The sequence below is a fragment of the Melanaphis sacchari genome, unplaced genomic scaffold, assembly GCF_002803265.2.
Source record: "Melanaphis sacchari strain LSU unplaced genomic scaffold, SCAv2.0 Contig21_pilon_pilon, whole genome shotgun sequence".
Classification (NCBI taxonomy): domain Eukaryota; kingdom Metazoa; phylum Arthropoda; class Insecta; order Hemiptera; family Aphididae; genus Melanaphis; species Melanaphis sacchari.
In genome coordinates this window covers 1,997,508-2,021,943 of record NW_020271096.1, presented here as the reverse complement: position 1 = coordinate 2,021,943, position 24,436 = coordinate 1,997,508, and the positions used below count along the sequence as shown (strand labels likewise).

At 28.1% G+C, this 24,436-nt stretch overlaps 1 protein-coding gene across 1 annotated transcript; it reads left to right on the top strand.

Annotated features, from left to right (window-relative positions):
- Positions 1 to 312: 312 nt before the first annotated feature.
- On the top strand, positions 313 to 24,338 carry LOC112594068 (3-hydroxyisobutyrate dehydrogenase, mitochondrial). Its single transcript, XM_025338684.1, has 7 exons — positions 313 to 391; positions 7,173 to 7,258; positions 16,315 to 16,487; positions 19,027 to 19,148; positions 19,602 to 19,812; positions 22,520 to 22,649; positions 24,054 to 24,338. The coding sequence occupies exons 1-7, from the start codon at positions 313 to 315 to the stop codon at positions 24,237 to 24,239; spliced, it is 987 nt and encodes a 328-aa protein (XP_025194469.1). The 3' UTR covers positions 24,240 to 24,338.
- The last annotated feature ends 98 nt before the right edge of the window (positions 24,339 to 24,436 follow it).

Below are 24,436 nucleotides of genomic sequence, written 5' to 3'. Positions count from 1 at the left end.
ATCGATATGAATAATTCATTGGGACGTGATAACACGTCATCGTCGTCGCTTATGCGTGAACGGTGAACAATAACACCAATAATACGACTACGATAATAATATTATGATAACATTTAAACACTGCAACAAGTGTGAAGTGAACACTTAAACAGTACCGTCTAGAAGTGCGGCGAGAAGTGCGACGGCAAAAACACACCCACAAATCATTATTGTTTTATCGCCGACGATTTTTTACGAACCAATTATTTTTTTCTAAGGTGCAGGACAAAAAATTAGATTCTCCCTCCGCCCGTTAATAATTACTCTGCCCAAATGATCACGTTCGTCCGTGGTCTGAACCACGTGTTCCGGCGGTCGGCAAGCGGCTGCAGAAGATCAATTACAGTGATTGGTGAGTATTATTAATAATAATTAACTATTATGTAATAATATACCTATAGGTTATTGTTATTTGTGTTAACCGTTGACGTGTTGTAGTTAGATTTAATTTTAGCTTTTTGAGTTATTATCGTTTTATAAATATGAAAAGTTAATTTTAAGTTGACTTGTGTTCAAATACCAATGAATAGTCTAGAAAAATCGGTCACCAGTGAGTAAAGGTCTATTTACACATAACCGTTTCGTGTCCGTTCCATATCCGTACCGTCCGTTTAGTTTCATTACTTTGGATTTACACAATACCGTTCCGTGTCCGATCCGCATCCGTTGTCAGTGCCCGTTCAGTGCTGTTAGAACCTATCTACTGATCTAACGTGAGTTTTACATACTGTGTTTCACTGTTGCTTTGGGTACTCGAAAAAAATTATAGTATGACTGGAAGTGCAGAATCTCTAGAAGATCTACCTGTACTTGTCTTGCTGCTGGATGAAGAAGAGAAAAAGAACAACAAACAAAAAAGGATTTGGGTTCATTATTTATAGAAAAAAAGAAAAATTGAAAGCGAATTTGCTACTTTGTATGAAGAGTTAGTAGATCACGACACAAAATTTTTTGAATATTTTCGAATGTCACAGTACTGTTTTAATTTATTATTGATTAAAATTGAATATGATACGGAACGGACAGTACGGATACGGAACGGACACGAAACGGCTATGTGTAAATAGACCTTAATTGGTTAGAAATTTAAAATTAATCATTTGTATGTGATAATATTATAATACTAATAATACCCTCTGAATACTGATATATAATAATATACGGTCTATAACACTGCGTGATTATGAGCAATTGCTTGTAAAAATAACGAAATGTTTCGTGCCCCGTATATCGTAACAATTTTATATATTATAATACGTAATTTGTAAAAAAATAAATCTAAGAGTAGTGTGCTTCACGAAACGCACAATTACGCACCAATACCTATTTATAATTTGTATGTTATGTATACTTATTATTATTATAGGTACGTCAATGTTACTTGTAACATTAATTGGCGCTCATCACGAATAACCATTGTTAAATGAATGGTTTTTAAAAGACATCCTTGTTGTATAACTATGTATACCGCCTACGATTTATAATTCTAGATTTCCATAACAATTAACAACCTCGATGACCATATAAGTAACTAGAAAGGAGCAAGATGAGGAATTTTCCCCCTGGAATTTTAAAAACTAACACGAAATAGTAATATTATCCAAAAATTATGTTATAATATAATTATAAAACACGTATTGATAATTGGCTAGAAAAATGTCTGTTGGTCATTATATACCAACATCTCATTTAATTTAATATTACAACACCTACATCCACTTTCTTACAGGACTCTCTTTATCGTAAATATTAATGTAAGGGCAGAGTGATTATTTTACATAGCGTTTACTGGTTAAAATTATTCTGAAAAATATGTACGTTATAAAAAATATTTTTTTTACATCATTTATGGTTATTGTACAAATTAATATTTTGAAAAACGAATTTATAATTTTCATTCTTTTTCAAGTTGATTACTTTTTGAATGACAATAACACGAATTTTTAATTTTATATCGAGGGGCATAGAGCCATCTCATCAAAATATTCTCGACTGCTTCACTTATCTAAGCTTTAAATAGGTACTTGCTTTTAAGTTATAAATTATAAATAATTAATTCGTTCAAAATTCGATTTTTTTTATATTATTCAAATTTTTAGAAAAATATTCTGCTCCAGAATACAAAATTAAAAATTAATTTTTTTTTTAAAACTTTTAAATAATGTAGAATTTGTTAGGAATTTGAATATGAAAAAATAACAATAAAATAAAAAAAAACTAAAGCTTTTTTTGAAGATTATTTAATATTAAAATAATCACATATTAATTATACTTTGTATCAATAGTCCATGAATCATGATTATTATTTATTAATGTCTACTATTTATTAGCTTATATTATTATCATTGATCAAATATATAAATTTTAGCACCAATTGACGCAAATCAATGCTAATAATGTAGTCAAACTATCAATCATAATCGATACTTTATTACGTAAACAACGATTCAATATTCAATAAGCATTGACAAAATATATAATAGATACCTACACCTACATATAACAAATTATGTAAAATTTGATTGTAAAAATTATAATTTTATTTCAACAGTATAGATAATTGTTATTAAATATTTAAGCGCTTTGAATACTTAACGTTAAAAATTATATTAAATAAATAATTTCCAATATGGACAAGTCTTACAAATATTCGAGTCACACACAAATCAAATCTTCATAAAACTTATTTTTTCAATCCCATACGAATTATTGTAATATAATTCTAATGACGATTTTTCAAAAAATGAACTACAGACAATTGTAATAGGATTTATTATTTGTCATAACTATTCCATTTAAAATTATTTCTTATAATCTAAAAACAAAAGAAAAATTTAGAAAAATTATCATGCAATCGAACAGTATTCAATACCATAATTATTAATATCGTTGTAACAACAAACAAGTAATATTATTACAACATCACAACATATTTGGTTGTTGTGACAGGAAATCCACTCTTGTCCCACACATCAATGAAATTACATTGTACAGTTTGGACCGAAATCACAAAATAAAAAATATAATCGTGAGCGGAGTTAAAATCTGCCAATATTATAAGCATTAGTAACAATTTGAGAAAAGAGAAGATAATTTCCAGAGCCTTGACAATGAGCTCTCATCATGTTGTAAACGAATAACGACGATACGCTGCGCCACAACCGTTCTCATAATATTATTATGAATTATGATTATTATAACTTGAGTATGAAAACATTTTTTAAGAACTACGGCCTTCAAAAATTAACACCGAATCCCCCGAAGTTGTTCTATTTATAGCCCGTGAACAACAATTTCCAATCTCAAGGCCGATAGGTTCGGTTACGGACCACAACAGTGACCATGACCGTAACCATGCATCACCACAACTACGTTATAAGAACAAAACCAAATTTATGCTGCACACTTTAACTTAAAACAGTGGTTCTCAACCTTTATTTGGACTTACTCGGCGACACACCGGTTGAGAACCACGGACTTATAAAATCGACTCTATTACTACACAGCAATCCGATAATATCGTCATTTACCGTGTACGCCATACACATGTCTTTATGCTTCGGCGCCACTGGATATGAATGTGAAGCCCAGTTTTTAATGTGCTAGAATTATTAACCTATTAAGTGATATTTTTCAGATACCTAGCAAACATGTTAAAATTTACGAAAAAAGGGGATTAAATAAAAATTGAGGTATCTTAAAACCCACAATCACCCTCCTCGTCACCGCTCTGTTACGATAATAATTACTAATGCACGTTTACCAATTTAAGATACACACATAATTGTATTTTATGTATACAGATTAAAATCAAAACAAACAGTATAATTTAATATTTAGATATTACAAACCCAAATGAATCACACATAGTAATTTTTACTACTTTCATTTTGTTTTTTTTTTTTTTTAATAATAATAATTAATAACTGAAAATTTTGTTAAAATCCATTCAACTAGCTTTTTTTTATCACACTTCATAACTGTAGGGACCTAGGCAATTAAACGCTTGTGTCAACTAAATTATTAAATTAATGAATATTTATTAGTTTGTTTTTATTAAAAATCATTATAAATACAGCTCAATTAAATAAAAAAGTTAATTATTAATTAATTAAGCACAGGTAATTTTATGATACATAAACACGAAAATATAACGTATCATTTTTCAAATTGGAAAATACCAAGTTATTACAATTTACAATGGTCAATGCATACTACCTATAAAACTAATGAAGTTATTTAACAAGAACATTAGCCAGCACTGGTAACACTAAAAAGATTGAAAAAACAACATTTTAACTTGTTGACTATATACCACCTTTTAAGACTGCTAAATGTAGTTGGTGCACAGGTACCTAATGTTTGGTAACATATGACTATATGAGTACCTTTAACCTTATTATTCGTACGATTCATTATTGTTATATTATCGAAAGTTAATTTATACATGGTTTAAAAAAAATAACTCATGTAATTAAATAATTTACGTAATAACTTACATTTTTATTAATATAAACCATTTTTGTTTAATAAACTACAATTAGCAATAATCATGATAATTAAATATATTTTTTTAAATGATTAAAAAAAATTGTTTTATTAATAGCTTCTCAACTATATCAGTTATTTTTGTTATACCATATCATATAAATTATAATATATACAGTAGATTGATGTTTATCGGTTTAAATACGTTGCTAATGGTAGTTTCGTCCTACACTCTTACTTACTATATATAATTATCAGTTATCCCATACGCAACTAACAGTTATCTGAGAATTGATATACTTTATTATAAAATCTATCAAACGTATAATATTATAATATTATACAGTTAAATGTGTATAAGCAGAAAGGGAAAATCTGACAATCGAAATTTGCCGGAAGTGGTGATTCTATACGAAAAAAACATTATTAATAAATCATAGAAATGTACACAGTTAAAAATTAGAAAAATAATTGCTATACAGAGTGCAATAGTGTAGTAAAAAGAATAACATTTGACAACAGAAACATGACATTTATTATAACGTATCAGATAACTATTATTATCTTTTATATAATTTACGATATTCATTGTAGAATTTGAATGTGCGTTGACAACAATCAATAACATTTTTTCACAATTCTTAGACGCTTAGTTTTTTTTTTTTTTATTTATTAAAAGTAAAACAATTTCTTGAAATTACTGTACAAAAAATGTTAACCATTCAATCAAATACTTAAAATTTTCAAGATAGCTGCAGGATAGTTCTCATCTTGCACTACAGTAGGCCTCAATAAAATTTCTACGAAATACGTAAACGCAGTATTTTATGAATCCTATACTAAAACATCTTGGAGCATATGATAAAACATCACGTCACTTTTTATAAGTTTTATATTCTGTTTATTCAAATGTACTAAAACGTTACTTATTTCAATGTTAATAATATTATGCAACTATAAACTCTATTAGGTATAACATTATAATCATTCTGTAGAATTAAAACTCGCACTAAATTGTAAAATATATTTCGTATAATATGTGTATAATTTAATGACTTGTGACCTGACCGACTATGATGCTCTGCATACTAATAATCTCTCATAAACGCAATCGTTTAGTTTTTAATTATAAACATATTTATCGAAAAGCATATAGGTACATGCAACGCATTCAACGTCACAGTATCACGCCTATACATAAATAATCCAACGATTAAGAAAAATTATAAAACGTATTTTTAAAATCCGACATAATATACTCAACACACAAAAACATACGAGTAATACCCTATGCATAATGTAAATAATTTATAAACATTATTTCAGTAGACAAATTATTAAAGTAAATAGATTTTTTTATTTTACACACTTCTAAAACAGGTAACCTGTCAAAAATAAATTATTATTTTAACGCGATAACAATATAAGGCACAACAGTATAGCAGCGTAACCTGGAAAATATAATCACATAACTATAAAAGAGGTGTAAAATATTACACACGCACTCACATCCTCCCTCTCCCACCGATAAAACTACCACCCAGCACGTAATCCATATGATTATATTTCAGAGAAGTTCATTTACTTAGTAGTTTTATAAAAATAAAAACCAAGAGCCAAGAATAGGCACATCGCACATGTTCAACAGTTATATATAAATAATAAATAAACCACCAATACAACCGCTGTACAGGATAGGAAACTAAGTTCATTTAAAAAAATTACAAAATTGCTTTTAGAATATTTTACAAATCAATATTTATTTATTTTTTAATTATTATTTTTAACATTAAATCGAACAATTAAATTATTTACAATAAAATCGATTTCCTTTAAGCGGGCTCATGAGTTACAATTTTAATAAATTAATAATATTATGTTTTAGTAACTTTTTTTGAAAGTTAATTTTCAGTTCTTTGCAATTGTTCACAATTAACTTTCAAAATATTGACACTTTTTTTAAATCGCTTAAACAAAGTCATGGCCCAACTTCGTGGACATGAGATACCTACTTGTAGAGTTATATAAGTACACAGTGATTTTAAACTAGCCAAATAAAAATTCTTATCCGACGACATAACATAATATTATAATTATATTAAATAAATAACGGATCATTAGCCAAAATTATATTTTTCTGTTTGACACACGTGAAACATCTTTACACAGTAAAGAATAAATCGGAAATGATCTTGTTGAGTTTAAACGCTTATAATTAAACGTACAAATAAAATAATAACTTTATAAACAAGGCGTCGCGTGATGCTTTGTATCTAGTACTTAGTCTTTTCTGAATATTAATTAAATTTTATTTAGATAACATCATAATATATGACGTGTCGACGTCATATAACACGTTTTTAGTCTACTAAGCGCCAAATTAAAAAAAAAAAAAAAAATGACTTTAAAAACTATGAAATTTTTTTTGTTATAAATTATAATATTATGATAATAAGTTAAGTAGGTACATGATATCATGTGATACTAATGATTTTGAAAGAATAATACTATCTTCTAGATTGATGCGATTTGAATTTTAGCAGTTTTACAATAATAACTTGAGAAATATCCTAAAATTATTGAGTCTACGCACGCCAACGGTTTATATTAATTTTGTTTAAAACGACGTATGTGTGTGTGTTTAGAAGAGAACAAACGATGGAAATCAAATGTCGGCTTCGTCGGGCTGGGAAACATGGGAATTCCGATGGCGAAAAACTTATTGAAAAACGTAAATATCATAATTATTATTATTATTATTATTGATTTTTGTTTGATATAATATTTTAATATTGAAAACGTTTGTGAAAAAACTACGTTACGTACACCTAAGGAGTGTAAACAACATACGTACACTGTTATATAATTTTTGTAATACACCATTGTCCATTATATTATCTAACCGTCACGAATTATACTTATATAGTTATATATAATAAACACACTCATTTCAAGATGACTCGACATAGTGTACCTACATCACCACACTGACCTAAGAACTCAGATTTAGTAATATATTTTATTCTTTTTTTATCCATCAAACGCTGTCACGCCACTCCAAACGTAGTAAGTAAAGCTGGAAAAAGTGCATATTTTTCCTAAAACATTGTAAAATATGCACTTTAAAGTAAACAAAAACTTCAAATACGACTTAAAAATTATGCAATTAAAAACAACTTTATTAAAAAAAACATGATATTTATACACAACATAAAAAATGTATGATATCGACCTATGCAAAAGATATTACAGATAACAACAAATAAAGCTTTTAGTAACGGTGTTCAAAAAACATCGCAGAATATTATACACATTTTTCACTATTTATATAACTACATATCAACAAATCACAATTACATTATGTATAATTATGATCAAAAACTTTATGCCCAATAATTAAAATATTTGAAATCAAAACTAAAGAAATCCAAAATAAAAATAACTATCACATTTTAGATTAACAAAAATGTAATAATTAGTGAAGTATAATAGAAATTTGAAAAAAAAACGTGTTCACTAATATAATTATTACAAACTATCCTTGTGTATAAAATATATTGTATAAGATAAAAAAATAATTTTTACTACTAATTACTGGAATTCTGTAGATCTTAAAATATATGTTATTTTTTATAGATTTTTTTAATTATTTTTTTGTTTTATGTATTATAAGTTATTGGCATACAATCTTTGATCATATATAGTTGTTTAGTGTATTGTGAATTTATATTCATATAAGTATGTATTATAGTCGCACAACATTAACGAATATAAACGAAATAAATGAAGAAACAGTATATAGAAAAACCACAATTTATGTTCGCATATATTAATTATTATTGTTTATCAATCGTATATACTATACATATACAGTAAAATTAAACAATATTCAAATAATTATGTCCAAGGCCGTACCTAGAACAAATTTTAGTAAGTATTATATAAAATAACGAACATTTGATAAATGCTTTAAAATAATTAAAAATATTTATTTTAAGCACTCATGCATAAATTAATAAGATTTGTTAATAATTATTTAAATACGCATAATACATAGTATAAAATAAAATTTAATTTTACAGTACAAATATTAAATTTTTATTTTTTTTTTTTTTATAAAAATGGTTGATATAACTACCTCAGAATCGACGTGAATATTTCTATGTACACTAAGTAGTGCTAAATCGGTTAGTCTATCTTCAACGGTAGCGTTTTACAAATAATTCTTAGTTGTTTTTAGAGAAAAAATGTACTTTCGATCTTTATGCTTGACACCAATAAGTTAATCAAAACTTTTAATAAAAATGGAATGTTCGGAAAAAAGTTTTGACTACCTACAGTTAAAATATGCTTTAAGTATCTCGCCCTTTATCGCAATTGTTTGAGCTATAATGCTATATTATTAATATTATAATAATGATAAAAAAAAAAAAAATGACTGTTAAATTTCTAAGTTTGTGTAATGTGAGAAAAAACATTTTTTAATGTGGTAAGGAAACGGGGTAGGTACCGTAGCCTCGATTGTGTCTACATATAAGTTTTCATTTTACGTTAAGGATGTTTATTTTAGATATTTATTAACTGTTAAAAACAAACATCACATAAATCTTGAAATATTTTTTTAAAATTATTTAACTAATAATTGTATACCATAAAAATAAGTTTGAAACCACTAGATAAAATATTAGAATGATTTTTTTCAAACTAACTGCTAATTTATAGTGTATACACTAATTTAGTCACATATTTACACAGCAAAAAATACACAATCGTACCACCAAAACTAGACTTTGAAATTTGATTTCACCGTAAAAATTTCTTATCTATTTTTTGAGAACAATCTACTTTTTTGCTGTTTATTAATAAATTTAAATCCAATTTATCCATTATATAAAATTTATATATTGAGAAAATTCTTGACACATAATACGATAATAATATATTAACGTAATATTGACATCCAATTATTCATAGCACCTATTGGTTTTTATTCTTTAGTTGGTATTATCATCACTCCTTGGTGTTACAAGAATATTACTCTAAAAATTCGTACTGTGAATTTTCATCATCGTCATTCATTTTAGTTATTTATGTACAATAGATCTCACACAAATTTGTAATATCAACCAAGATTCGTAGAAATCCAACAATATTTTATTTTTATACTTTTACTCTTCTCTGTGCTCAAGATAAGAAAAAACAATCAATATTTCCTCAAGTTTTCAATATATTCAAATTCAGTTTGTTGTGCCGTTATTTATTTACAAATAAATGAAATCACAACAATATTCACGTTTTTAAGTATATTTTCTTATAATTTTAAGCATTTTATTCAATTTTTTTACGTTATCTAAATTGTTATTTTTTTCCCTTTAATTTCCCGACTATAACACTTTTTTTATGACTTGAAAGCTAAAAGACACAAACACAATAGCAAAACTTTAATAAATTTATATACATAGGTAAATGTATCTACTACATTTCTAAAAAATATAATTTTATACCTGATGTACATAGTAAAACTACAGGAAAAATATTGAACTTACAAAAATAAGGTATATATTTTTCTATTCAGTATTGCATCTAGTTTTTTACATTAAGTTTTAAAGATGATAAAAGAAAAAAATGTACTCTAATTTCATGAAGAAACTACGACAAATGTTCCCAGAACGCCTGATCTCTCGAGTATTTGCCATTTGTAATTTAAAAATTTTTAAAAATCGTTCTCTCGCCTTAAAAAAGTTTAAAGAGAGAATCAGAGAAGAAGTTACGATTATACCCATCCCAATGTGCCAACGAGTGGTTGAAAACTACCGGAATCGCTTACAGAATGCATCGCTGCCGATGGCCGTCATCTTAGAAATGTAATATTTAAAACTTAATGTAAAAAAAAAACTAGATACACTGAACCGAAAAACATAAACTTTATTTCTGTAACTTCATTAGTTTTTATTCTACAGCCCTTCAAAACCGATGCATATTTTATGCCCCACCTTATAATTATATAATAAAAATTCATTACAATTATAAATTTTTATATTATCATATTTTAGTTTTGAAATAGGTATTTAACGAATATAAATTAAATTAGGTTAATAAAGATTTTTAATACCACTGATACATGACTTATAAGTTATAACATAAAATACTGTTGATTCTGTAATAAAATTGAGTTGAATGACACAAATAAATATTTAGTATATTTACACCTGTATCAAAATGTGTGCTCCTATTTTATTGTAATAGATCACTATAAGTGCTTAAAGTGTTTTTATGAGTGAGAACTAAGAGGATTGCGGAACCATCAGAAATGTACAAGAAAAATTATAAATGAAATATTTTTTATGCACTGAAACGAGTATTTTCGATGTTTTTTTTTGTATTATTATTATTATTATCTGTTTAAACTTTTTTTCCAAAAAAAAACCTATTTAAACCTAATTACCTATTTAGAATCGAACTATACAATTTCATATCAAAACACATCACTTTAATTAAACAAGTAATAACTAATAACATAGTATAATGGTATTATATTAAACTTATTGTTAACGTGTGATTCATAACAAAAGTATATTTTTAATATTAAATACGTCCTAATAATGTATAATATGCAATGCGTCTTTTATAAAAAAAAAATTACATAGTGGAATGAAGGCGTACTGTAATTTATAATAATACGATACAATTCATACCGTACGAGATCAAATACAATAGTATTCAATAATTTAACGCGTACAAAAAGTCTATACGGAAAGTAAACGGAGTTGCGGACAATTTGCAATTATAATTTGACGGGTAACGAAACACAAAGGTCACGGGATAAATGTTAAATATTTTATGTGCGTGCAGTACAATAATTGTAATGTCATTATATTCTTTGTATAATACGATCGCGACTGGGAAAACGACCGAAGTCGATGAAAGTAGGACAATATGCTGCAGACTGAAAGTTCCAAACAAAATAAATAAACAAAAATAGCTTAATAAATAATTGCCTGTTGATGACAGCGTTGAAGATAGCTGACCATTCGCATCAATTATGTAGAAAGTTTACTGCACCACTTTATAATAAACCTAATATGTACTTATAGACTAACTTGAATACCAGAACGTCCAGAACAGGTGAACACAAACCCTCCCAACCAAACCAATATTTTTTGTTTGAACTATGTAATTCAAAATTAAACACTTCAAAATGTTATAGGTTGTTAGGTTGTCTTTGGAAAACCAAAAATAGCATTAAATCAATACTATACAATGGCATACCACTGATGTGTAAAAATTGATCAGCCCCCTCCGAAAAAAAATCCTGGCTACGCCAGTGATACCTTACATGTACTATAAAGTATAATATAGTATAAGCACACAGTTATATTAAATTAAATATTAAATGAAAAAAAAAACTGTATTAAAATAGATTATGCAAATTATAGTGTAAATAGCTGTATATTTTAATAATTATAAGTGAGTAGGTACGTACTCCAGTGACGAGGCTCGAGTCTTTAGGTCGGGGAGATGTTGAAAAATATAGCACTACACCCTCTTGGACCCCTCTCTTATTTTATTTTATCTACACTGTAAAAAATGTATAATGTGTGTTAAAATCTAAAAACAAAAAAAAATATAATATACACGAGTATACATGATATGCAAAACGTATTAACCTGTGATACCTACGTCACTTTGTAACGTACAATAAAAAAAATAAAAACTGGGTAATATTTAATTTTAATTAATAATACAAAATATGTAAAATACGTCGATAACAGATAAATTATTTTTAATCGTCATAAAATTATATCAAATACTTTTAAGTTTTTGTAAACCGTTTCAAAAATGTTTGTATGTTTTGTGTTATTTAATATACTTCATGACACATTGGACTGATTCGACGACACACCTATGTGTCGCAAAACACTGGTTGAGAAACATTGCATTAAATCAATATTTTTGTTTTTTGTCCACGAAAACAAGTCAATAACATTTTCAATAAATAATGTAGGGAAAGTGGCTAATTCGCTCAACGGTTTTTTATCACAACCATACGATTACGCGACGATGACTACGGAAAAATAAAATAAAACAAAGATATGGACGGCAAGGGGCGTCTCATAACGCAACGATAATCCACGTTAACTTTCAAATTCTCCAAGCACACCGCACCCAGAAAATCGAAACGTCAACTCAAATTTATTTTTATACTGTGTTAGGGTGTTTACTGAATGGACCGCCACGTGCACGGTTCGAAACTAGTCTATTCTAAGAATACTACAACGGTATAAATGTATAAAAAAAGAGATTTTGACTAGCATTAAAACATATATTATATAGTGTAATATTATTATGATTTATGAGTTATGACATTCAAACTTATAAAATAAACATCTTATTTTATTATTATTATTATTTTAGAAGCATTCACAATCTGTATTTGATATGATACAACAAACAAAATTTAATAAATATATTTATTATTTAAGAATTATTTGTCCGTTTTCTAAATGGGTAGACATCGCTCTTTGTTTCCTCGCCGCTATAAAGACCTGTCTACGTCAGAACAAAATAATTTAAAGGTTTTGAAAACCACACAAGCCCATCGAATAATTAAATGTAACAAGTCAAAAGAGAAAACCACACAGCTCCTTTTTGACAAAACGCCTTTTGTACATACATATGTATATATTATATTCTGGTAATGACATAAATTAATAATACAATCGGTTTGTGCATAAAATCAGAATGGCTAATTGACTGAAGCGCAGTCAAAAATAAACATAAAATATTAAGTATAAACACGTGCGCATGTGGAGCCGACAAAAAAGAGCGAGAGCGGTAAATAATAACAATATGTAGTTTTAAACCAAACCTATATATAAATGAGTAAATCGAATATATTATATGTATATGTAGATTTTAGACTCGTAAAGCTAGCGACAGTTTAAATATTCAATACCGAAATTGACGTAGCGCGTATGAGTTGTCACGTCAAGTAAAATTTATTATGGACCCCGATTGAGACTCAATAATGATGCAAAACCATCACTCCGATTTCGCTGTTCATTGTATTAGGTACTGCAAAAGAGATCGTCCTTCACACACACACTTGTTTAAAAATAAATTTTATTCCAACTTATTTGATTTTTGTCTTAATATATTGCCAAATTGCTGTGAAAAAAAGTAATTTATAATTTATTATTATTGTTATTATTATTATTATTATTATTATTATTTAGATACTTTATAACTTATAAGAATTTATATTAGGAATACACTACGGTTTCTGCTACCATTGAGAGCGCGCCTGTGTTATTGCGCTCCGTATCGTTCTAACACTTCTAACGTCTTATAGTGACAATATTTCATTTTGTTATTGCATAACATTTAATAGGTAGGTATGTAACGCCGTATATCGGACATTTATATCATGTCATCGCCTCAATCATCTCTTATAACGAATTCAAACCGGAATTTGTCTTGACATTTCAGCTCTCCTTTACACGCGGGGAAAAAATCAAAACTTTCGTTTCACATAATCGTTTTGCTGTTTTGTCGACGACAGATGGCTGTGAGACTGAATCTGACATATTTTCGTTCAATAACAATATAGTTGAGCGTAAACAGCTCTAGCGTAACTTCCATCAAGAACGCACCCAAGTCCGTTCGCATGCCGGCGATCTATTTAAAGAACGTCAGCGATATTTCAGAATCCCACAAAAAAATAATAGAGCTCATGGGTATTAATAATTTTTCGTACAAGTCCACACCATCATTTTTAATATTCCGCTCCTATCTATAGTCACCTAACCTTCTCTACAATATTGAAGTATCTAGAAAGTACTGGTGCAGAGTTTCATACCTTCCTTCTTCACTATATGCACCGATATAAGGTAATAAATTCGTTATCTCTACCATTCTACAATATTATTTAATATCTCAGATGCTCTGGCGGAGCTAAGGCATTCGGTTTTACCTGTGGTCAATATAAAAAAAACAACGATTACTATACCACTTTTTTACGTTAAACTGGCATTTACACCATTAAAAACCGAATTCTCCCGTCTAAATGTGACCACACTGCCCCTACAAAAGATGTCCATCTCGCAAAAAATTAATCGAATCAAAAATAAAACCAAACAAAAAAAAACCTCAAGCACAAGAGCCTCGCAGCCATCGTCACGACACCAAATCTAATTCGAACCCATCGTATACTAACATAACTGCAGCTTAATCTAAAAACAGTATTTTCCATACATTTTCCAGTCTTATAACCAAAATAAGAACATTATTAAACCTTCTTCTTTCCCTTCTCAACGTCCACCTAAACTTTTATCTAAATCCGATTTCCAATATCCAACCTATTTATGTACTTAAATCATTATAATTTAGATAAAATTATCTTTGTTATTATTTTTTTGCTCTTTTTCAGTTATGAATAAATAATAATATACAAACATTACAAACCATACAGCCTAATAGCTATTTTATGTAATTACCAAGTATATAATTTAATATTTTAATGAAAATATCATAGTTTGAACTGTAATAGGTTTTCATTAAAAGCTAATGAAAAAAAAAAATAGAATGATATTTTTATTTTGCAATTCAACGATACCAATACAATTTATCAGAATAAAATTTAAAAGCTAATAAAAGTTTATCGTGGGCTTTTATAAAAGTTGATGATATACTTGTAAAATTGTTAACTATTTTTTCAATATAAACAACGGTTAACTTTATATATTTTATATGATATACAAGCATAAAATTTTAAGACGATTTTATGACGTAGTGGATCTTAATCATAATTTTACAATTTTGAGCTTTGCAAATAATCGCTAATCCAAACAAAAATGATCCCAGTTGATGAATAATAATTAAATAGTACAAAATGATACTACAAAACTTAATTGTAATAGGACAAGACAATAATGCACAGTATACAATAATGCAATAATGTTCTGAGGGATCTTCACAGAGTTTCGTAAGCAGAGACACCATTTTAGATTTTTTAAGGGCATGTAAACAGTGTTAGAGGCCAATTTTTACACATCATCTAGCCAATCGTTAAAAAAACGTTTCACGTATTTTTTCTATAGAATTTTTTAGTCCAAAACATTTTTCATTCATATAATATATAAATCAATAAATTAAATATAAATTATTTAAATTTTAGGTAGGTACCTTATTACTCAGCTTTTATTATTTTTGAATGTTTATATTCAATTAATTTTATATAGGTATACATTTAATTAATAGTTACCTATATTTTAAATTAGGTTAAACATCAAACAAAAAGGAAAATACAAATTAATTATTCAAATCTGAAGTCATGACTAAAGCGTTTAAGCGTGTAATGCAATTGAAATAATAAACAACTTGAAACATAATAGTTTATTATTATAACGACCTTTACAATTTATATTAAATATAAATATAAATATAAAATAATGAAATGGGAAATAATTTTAATCAAAGAACACTATAATATTATTTATAATTAGTAGTGAAAAGCGATACATGCACAATTAAAGATTGTTAGACCAAGGTGATAAGGCCATAGTATCAATTAGATAAGTATTAAAACCTAGGCCAATTTTAAAAAAAAAATTACAAGTGCACACCTTCCTCCTCCCCCTCCCCCCCCCAAATGGCACCCTTGTTTATTAGTGTTAAGATTTCTGTTTACACTACAAAACTAAAACCTACACTTTGCATCGCCATATTATTATAATAAAATAACTATAAAAACTATTTGAATAATTTATTCCGTAAATGTCTTAACAGGGTTACGGGGTAATTGGCAACGACGTTTCAGCCGAACGGATGAACTTGTTTAGGAGCCTGGACGGGGCCGAGACCGCGGACACGGTGCAGCAAGTGGCCGAATCCTCGGATGCAGTGATCACCATGTTGCCAGAAAGCCAACACGTTCTTTTGGCGTACACGACACTGCTCAAGTGAGAATTCACTTTAATATAATTTACGGCTCACTGTGAATCTAGATATATCGTTATACACGGATTATTAAACTACAGATTCAGATGTTCCAAAAATTTAAGAAAAAAAAAATGTGTTACAAATAATTGCAAAAAAATGATAAAAATATAAAATTAATAATAAATTTCAAAAAAAAAAAAAAAAATAGAGGAATTCATTCTGCTGTGTAGTAGGTTTCGAGTGTATCTAACCATTACGTATAATGTAGACCACTGTAATAAATATTAAATGCGATAAATAATTGCATACGAAAAACGATACTGAACAGGAGTCCATGTACCTATCAGCCCAGTGGCGGTCAAATGATTTTGTCATGGGAGGGGGGATGTGGCTAATTTTTTAATATGCAGTAATATGCTATTATGGTTAAGACTAATATCAATTTTTTTAATTAAGGTAAATTAGTACTTTATTTATAACTATATATATAAAATAGACTATAGACAATATCTATTACAATTTACAGTAAACTTGCAGACAATATAAATATGTATCAAGCGCGACACAGTATGGTCTGTATGACTGTATGAGACACGAGTGACGACTGACGAGTACAAAACTACGAAAGCCAAAACACAAAACACTGTGGTCTGCGTAACAAAATATTCTGACAATTAATGTAATAAATAATAATAATCGATGAATTGGCTAACTATAATGATAATAGCTACGTATTATTGTATTAAAACGTTTCGGCTGATGGGCTGGGCAAGGGAGGAGTGTGTTGTTATTGAATATTCACGATCACCGATCTGGGTAATTCCCGCATATTTTGTATAAGCAATTAATTAATAAGTATTAATAATAATTAATAATAACAGCCTTGTTCCTAGAATGAGTCTAGAATCTATATAATAATAATATACGCTCTTAAAAAATTAAAACAAAATGTATTACATTAATATTTAATATTATATTATAGTACAAATAGTACGATATACATAAATGTAATTGTTATAAATATTAAAGAAATTTTCATGGGGGGGATCTATCCCCCCTCTCCCCCCCCCCCCCGGTTTGACCGCCACTATTTCTGAGCATATTTTATATTAAATATTAAATTATTTTTTAACTAATTATTGCTAAAAACACCGCATACCTATATTATTAACCATCATAAAATACTATTGTTATTATTTATTAACTTAAAACTCGATGTCTCAATAAAATAATCCTACCGTAGAACAATGTAATGATGTGGATATAGATTCAAGCGAAAAAAAAATAACTTAAAACTAATCTAAATATTTTGAACATTAAATTACATATATAATAAAATACATATAATTGTATAATAATAATAATATATATATGTTGGTAAATAATAATAAAGCGTTTCAAGTCCCACCGCTTAGTATTTTTCTTCTTTTTCGAGTTACAACAAAATACCTAACTAAAATCGTATTTTCAAACGTTTCTGAAAATACGTAAAGTAGTTTTAAACTTTTTATTTTTAAATTCTAGTTAGGAAAGATTATGAAAAATGTTCTATTACATTTTTAAGCATTTCGAACTAATAATAAAAATGTTATCAACATAAATCGAAAAAAAATCAACTATTTACCTAGTAATAATATTGAATAATTTGTTTGATAAAAAGTATCCTCAGACACAAAAAACCACGTATCATGTAAAATCTAATGCATCATCGGTTCGTCGCTCTGCTCAAAATCTGATGAACACAAAAATTTCATTTTTACATTAATATACAAATGATATAATTAAATTTTATCAAAGTTTATTTTTCGCTAGAAAACAGTAGAATAAAATCCTAACAGTTACAATAAATATATACTTTAAAAAAACGAAAAAGTTAATAAAAAAAACTACTAGTAACCAATTTCGTTTTTTATCATTTGATGTAAAAATCAAATTTTATGATTATGGAATTATGGAATATTTAAATCGCTAAGATAAAACTAAAATCACATAAAAATCTACGCAATTCGATATACTATTTTAACAATGATAAATCCGATGTAAACATAATATAATAAGTATAGACTATTAAGTATATGACAACTTGCGAGGGACAATCAGAAAGTAAGTTTCATTGGGTCATAAGTCAAGAAGTAATGTAATATAATTTTTAGAAAAAATTTTTTATTAAAAATTACACATAATAACTTATTTTTTTACATTATTACCATACAAGTTTCTAGACTTTTCTTGAAAAAAAAACATGGTTCGATGTAACGTATATTTTGATTACCTTTCATAACTATACACTGAGGCCAAAGACCAAAGTAACTTAAATAAGTTTAGTAAGACAAATGTGAATGTCACGGGATATTTATACCTCTAAATTGTTTAGTCGCGTTTTAAATTAAGTAGAAACAATTTATTGTTGTTTTCTATTACTTAAAAAAAAAAAAGAAAAAGAAAGGCAATCATCTATACTACTAAAATAATCACTAGAACTAGTTAATTTCTTAACTACTGTCACTATGTTAGTATTTTGTATTTAGGCAGTTTTTTTTTTTTTTTTATGTATATTAGTTCTTCGAAACCTGAACAGTTATTCGTGGACTGTAGTACAATCAGTCCGGAGAGCTCTAAAAAAGTGTCAGAAATGGCCCAGAAGAAGGGTTGTAAATTTTTGGGAGCACCCGTGTCAGGAGGTATTTATATTTGTTATTATTATCATTATTATTATTATTATTATTACGATTATAAGTGCGAGAAGCTGATGTGGATACCAAAAAGCCCGTTTACAAAACTATGTATACGTTACATATCATATTATACTTGTTGTTATTGTTTGACGAAATGTCGATGCTCTGCCTATAAAAAGATATCTACGCCACTGACAGGCGACGTCGGTATTAAATTCTCATTTTTATATTATACAACGGCCAGTACGATTTCTATAATAGAGGAATCATTTCGTACGTATGTAGTATTTTAACTCAAAACTCACAGTGGCAAAAATACAAAATTATGTGTATTTTTCATTCTGAGACCCGAGTTACCCGTTAGCGATGATGAGTAATGATAAATTAAGCTAAGTAAACAAATCGATATCTAATAATACATTGTTATCGTCATCATTCATAATCGTAATTTCGATACAGGAGTGGTGGGTGCAGAGAACGGCACACTGACATTCATGGTTGGCGGAGACGAGAGCACGTTCAAAGAAGCCGAACACCTATTCAGATGCATGGGGTCCCGATGGGTGCACTGTGGCCCAGCCGGTTCGGGGCTGATCGCCAAAATATGCAACAACATGATACTTGGTATGACCATGGCGGCGTTGTCGGAAGCAATGAACTTGGGCATTAAGTACGTTTCTACCGTTTTTTTTTTTTTATAAGATTTATTTTTAAATTACTATTAGTTATAAGAAGTCTGGTAGGCTGGTATATATTCGATGTATTGTATATAAAAACCTTGTTTACCGCGTTCCTAAAGATACCGGAAGTAGGTAGTGAATAATTATGATCTTATTTAGTGCTCGTAGTTATAATATTATAATATATATTATATTATACTATTATAGTGTGTTAAACGATAAAAGTAAAATGAAACATTTCAAGCGCTTGACCTTAGATTTTATTTAAATTTTTTTTACTTCCTAGACTTATTTTTAAAAAATTTCCACGCGTGCGCATCAAATAAGTTTTTGAATTATTCCCCTTTTTTTGAGATGAAATTTAAATTAAATTATTTATTTTTTTAACAAAATTGACTTATATAGAATTACTTTGTATCTTAAAAATGTACTCATTGAAAGTGAGTTAGTTACGATTCATGCATAATACTGTATTTATTATATTTTTTTAACAATCTACCTACAGTTTTACAGTTCTGTGTAGTTTCGCATATAAAACATCACATTTAAGATTTCAACAAATAAAGAAATCACATGAAACTTAATACATTTCTAGATAGACAGTTGAGAAATACGATAATATGTACATGCATAAATTTAAACTGCAATTCGCCTTCGATAAATTAATTTTTAAAATAAAAAAAAAAAAACTTTTAAAGTCAAGTTGTTTAAAAAAATAATTCTATTAATTCGATTTTAAGCTCTCAAAAAAATAAAAGATAGGTACAAATGTACAATTCAAAAAAAAATTTGTACGTAAACAATTTTTAAAACATTTTTCAAAAATAAGTTCAATACAAGATCTTTTATTATGCAGTAAACAAAAAAAGTCAAATGAAGTTCGAGATACAATATTTCATGTTACCTTTACCGTTGAACACAATATAGTGTAGTGTATAGGTATAGATTAATAATAGTGTACCTATACGCTTAATGCGTTTACTATAAATTAAGGTTTCATTGGGTTGAGGCAATGATAAATGTTTGAATTCGTATTTTTTCGTAATGTGATTCAGATCATTTCGGTGTCTCTCGGCGAGTATTATTTAGGTAGGTACCATTTATATATTATACCATCTCAGTAAAAGCGATTATACGGACGGAATTCCTATTACAGGTATTATGTTAATTAATAGTAGATCGTTATAAAATACAGCGAACTCTGTGGCTTTACGCATGTTATATATTATGCGTTCATGCGGCGTATACCAGCAATAGCACGAAATGTTTAAATATTTTATAATTTACACTCAACTATTCGTATTAAGCAACTAATTTAATTTTATACACATAATAGCGAACGGCTGCTGTTGCATAAGACGTATATGTATAATATTGATGTGTTAATGATTTATTATGCAAAGAAAGTAATACAAGTTACACTTATAATCTCGTGCAATTATATCTTTATAGTTAGTGGATTACTATAGGCTATAGCCAACATTTTTCACGTTTTGCGAACTTCTTCGCTCTAAAAAAAAACATAGGCCTATACTGACTAGTTATTGATAAAAAAAAAAAATCGTTTCATACTAATTTTATAGGTAGATTAGGTTAACTAATTATTATAAGGACTTAAATTTTAGACAAGCTGAGTACTGTGTCAGAACTCTACGCAGCATCTCCTGATTAAAAATTAAGGTCGTCCTACTAGAAAATAAAAATATATTTAGTCATTTTAAAGTAGTATAAATCTAAATAAGCATAATATCAATAAATGCTTTCTAGCAATTCTAGCTAAATATAACTAAAATATCGCGAAATTCAAATATGTATTTACATAAATTATTTGTAGACAATCATTGGCTAACCATTAAATAAATTATCGTACATTTATATTTAAATGAGTAAAAATTTTTATAAAGTACTAAAAATGCTACCTCCTACATGAATATGTTATTGCAACTTAACAAAATTAAAAAAAAAGTTGCTAAGTGTTACAAACTTGTATAGTTGTATAACAATTTGAATACTTAATGAAAAGCTGCAGTTAATATATAATTCAATTTTTTAATATTTACTTAAATTAACTCGACAATTATTCTATAGTGTTTATTTTTAAAAAATGTGAAAAAAATTATCATTGGATAGGTGTAACCTTGAAGGTATATACATTGCGATAACCACATTACAAGACGGACTGATATAGACATGTAAAAGTACCTAACTAGTAACAAATGTAACTAAACAAAAATAATTAATCTTAGAATAAATATGTGACGTAGATAATTATTATCAATTGTTTATGTTATATAAATTACGGTTAAAACTCACTAATTTTGAGAGAAAGATTTAGATAGGTACCAGCCACCGAGTACCATTTCAGCACGGAAACTACTAAAAATTTTGAGTAGACCTAAACGTTGTTGTTGTGTGCAGAGATCGTCAGTTTAGTGTCCAGACATGTCATCATTTAACAGCGTGTATTTTGTTATTTTAATTAATTTCAACGATTTAACTCTAATATTACCCATAACACGTCCCTGTTTGAGGTTAATTTTTCAGACTTTTGATATCTACTTCAAATCATATTAAAATCATTTATTCTACGAACAACAGGTGCAGTACAGCACGTTGGTTGTTATTATATATTATTATTACGATTTCATCAATCGCAATCCTATCATTAAACTCACTTACTGGGCCGTTTTCTTCCAGGTTGGGCGTTGAACCTAAGGTTTTGGCGTCTATTATCAACACAAGCACAGGACGGTGTTGGGCATCCGAAATCAACAATCCCGTGCCCGGAGCCGTCGATAAGCCAAGTCCAAGCAATAACGGCTATCAGGTATGAATCGCCGTCTTTCCATTCGGATTCTTTTCTAACGCTGGTCGGAGCAATATTTTTTAACGGACTAAAAACACCAAAACTTAACAAAATCGTTCATCCTGCAGGCCGAATGCGTAACAAACATATATTATTCTTTCCTCTCGCGATCATATTTTTTAATTTTTATAATAATCCCAGGCGCGAGTACAAACTAAATTTCAGTGATTCAGGTTAATCTTGTCTCCGTAATAGTCTTCACATTTGGCACTCTCAAGACATATTAATATATAATTTAACCAAACAAAAAGCTTACATTTAATTTTCTTTATCACTACCAATGCAATCGTTAAGTATAGGTACCTACTATAAAGTACTAGTTAAAAACAAGGTTTTTAAGATTTCTAACACCGTAACTGTTAACTCGAAAGTGGAAAAAAACATTTTCAAAATGAAAACTCAAACTTTCTACGAGAGTTTTACAACAATCGTAATTGCAATTTGTACAATTATTAAAAATTCAAAACCCCAAACGCATTCTAAAAAAGTACTGTAACGACTAACATCCAAAATTAAAAATTTATAATCTACTCGGTAATTAATAAATACTGATATAAAATTAGTTTTGCATTTTATGACAAATTAAATCTCTTAACTTGGCAAATTTTTCAACGTTTAAAACTTTTGTTTTTCAGAAAATTTTAATCTACTTCTATACATTTTAAAAATATCGTTATAGGAGGTACCTACAATCTACATACTATAATCGTCGATAGTTAGAATTCTAGTTAGCAAAAAATATGATTTACCTACCTACATGGATGACATTAGTAACATTCTTCGACCGCCGTTTTTATAACTAAAAAATAATTAAAAGACAGAATAATATTTCTATTTTAGTCTTTTTTTACTATCTCGCCCACAGCTGATCGATTAGCTGGCCACATATATCGCATGCCTTTAAAAAATTTAGCACATACCTAGTGACATTTATTTTTTGTATTGAAAAATACATTATGTATTAAATAAAAATAGTATTTTTTAGTTCGTAGTTCATAAGTAGGGCTGAGATACAGTCTTACATGACAAACATATACCTTTTTTTTTTTGCTTTTCAAGACCAATTTATGGCCCAATCTGATAGGCGATCTGACTTATTTGCTACAGATCCTCGAAACACTCAAGCCGGCAATGCATCTAATTCCTTTTTACATTAGATACTCCACCTATCTATCACATAACTAATGCTCCTTCTTTAGTACAGAACCTATACGATTCATATCCCCCCCCCCAAACTGATTTTCTCAGAAGTCATGACAAAAAATTTTTCGAACGTGAAATATTTGACCTGAGCTGTTTTTAAACAAAAACTGACCAACATAAACGTCTAACTTAATTAGTTTAAAAACTTACATGTCTATACAGAACGGTTTCAAAGCTGATTTGCTGCTGAAAGACATGCGATTGGGCGAGTCACTAGCTGAAGGGACGCAAACTCAAACGCCTTTGACCCGCGTAACCGTGGACATGTACGCACATATATCCCGGAAGGGATGGGGTGACAAGGATTTTTCGATCGCCTACAAATACTTTAAGGAACAACAGTCATGATTCATTCCAGAATTTTTCGAAGTTGAAAGTAAAACAATGAAGAATACATAATAATATATCACGCATATTATATTATTTTAATACGTACATACATGTAACGTTGATTTATTTGTTTTTGTTTTTTTTTTTATATATATATATATATTTTTTTGTACATACATAATACAAATTACAAATAAAAACATAGTTATAACCTA

Excerpts from the sequence above, each read along its gene's own strand:
- LOC112594068 (XM_025338684.1), top strand. The coding sequence starts at position 313 with ATGATCACGTTCGTCCGTGGTCTGAACCACGTGTTCCGGCGGTCGGCA. Across the intron at positions 7,259-16,314 it reads CGAAAAACTTATTGAAAAAC|GGTTACGGGGTAATTGGCAA; the intron begins GTAAATATCATA and ends ATGTCTTAACAG. Across the intron at positions 19,813-22,519 it reads GCAATGAACTTGGGCATTAA|GTTGGGCGTTGAACCTAAGG; the intron begins GTACGTTTCTAC and ends GTTTTCTTCCAG.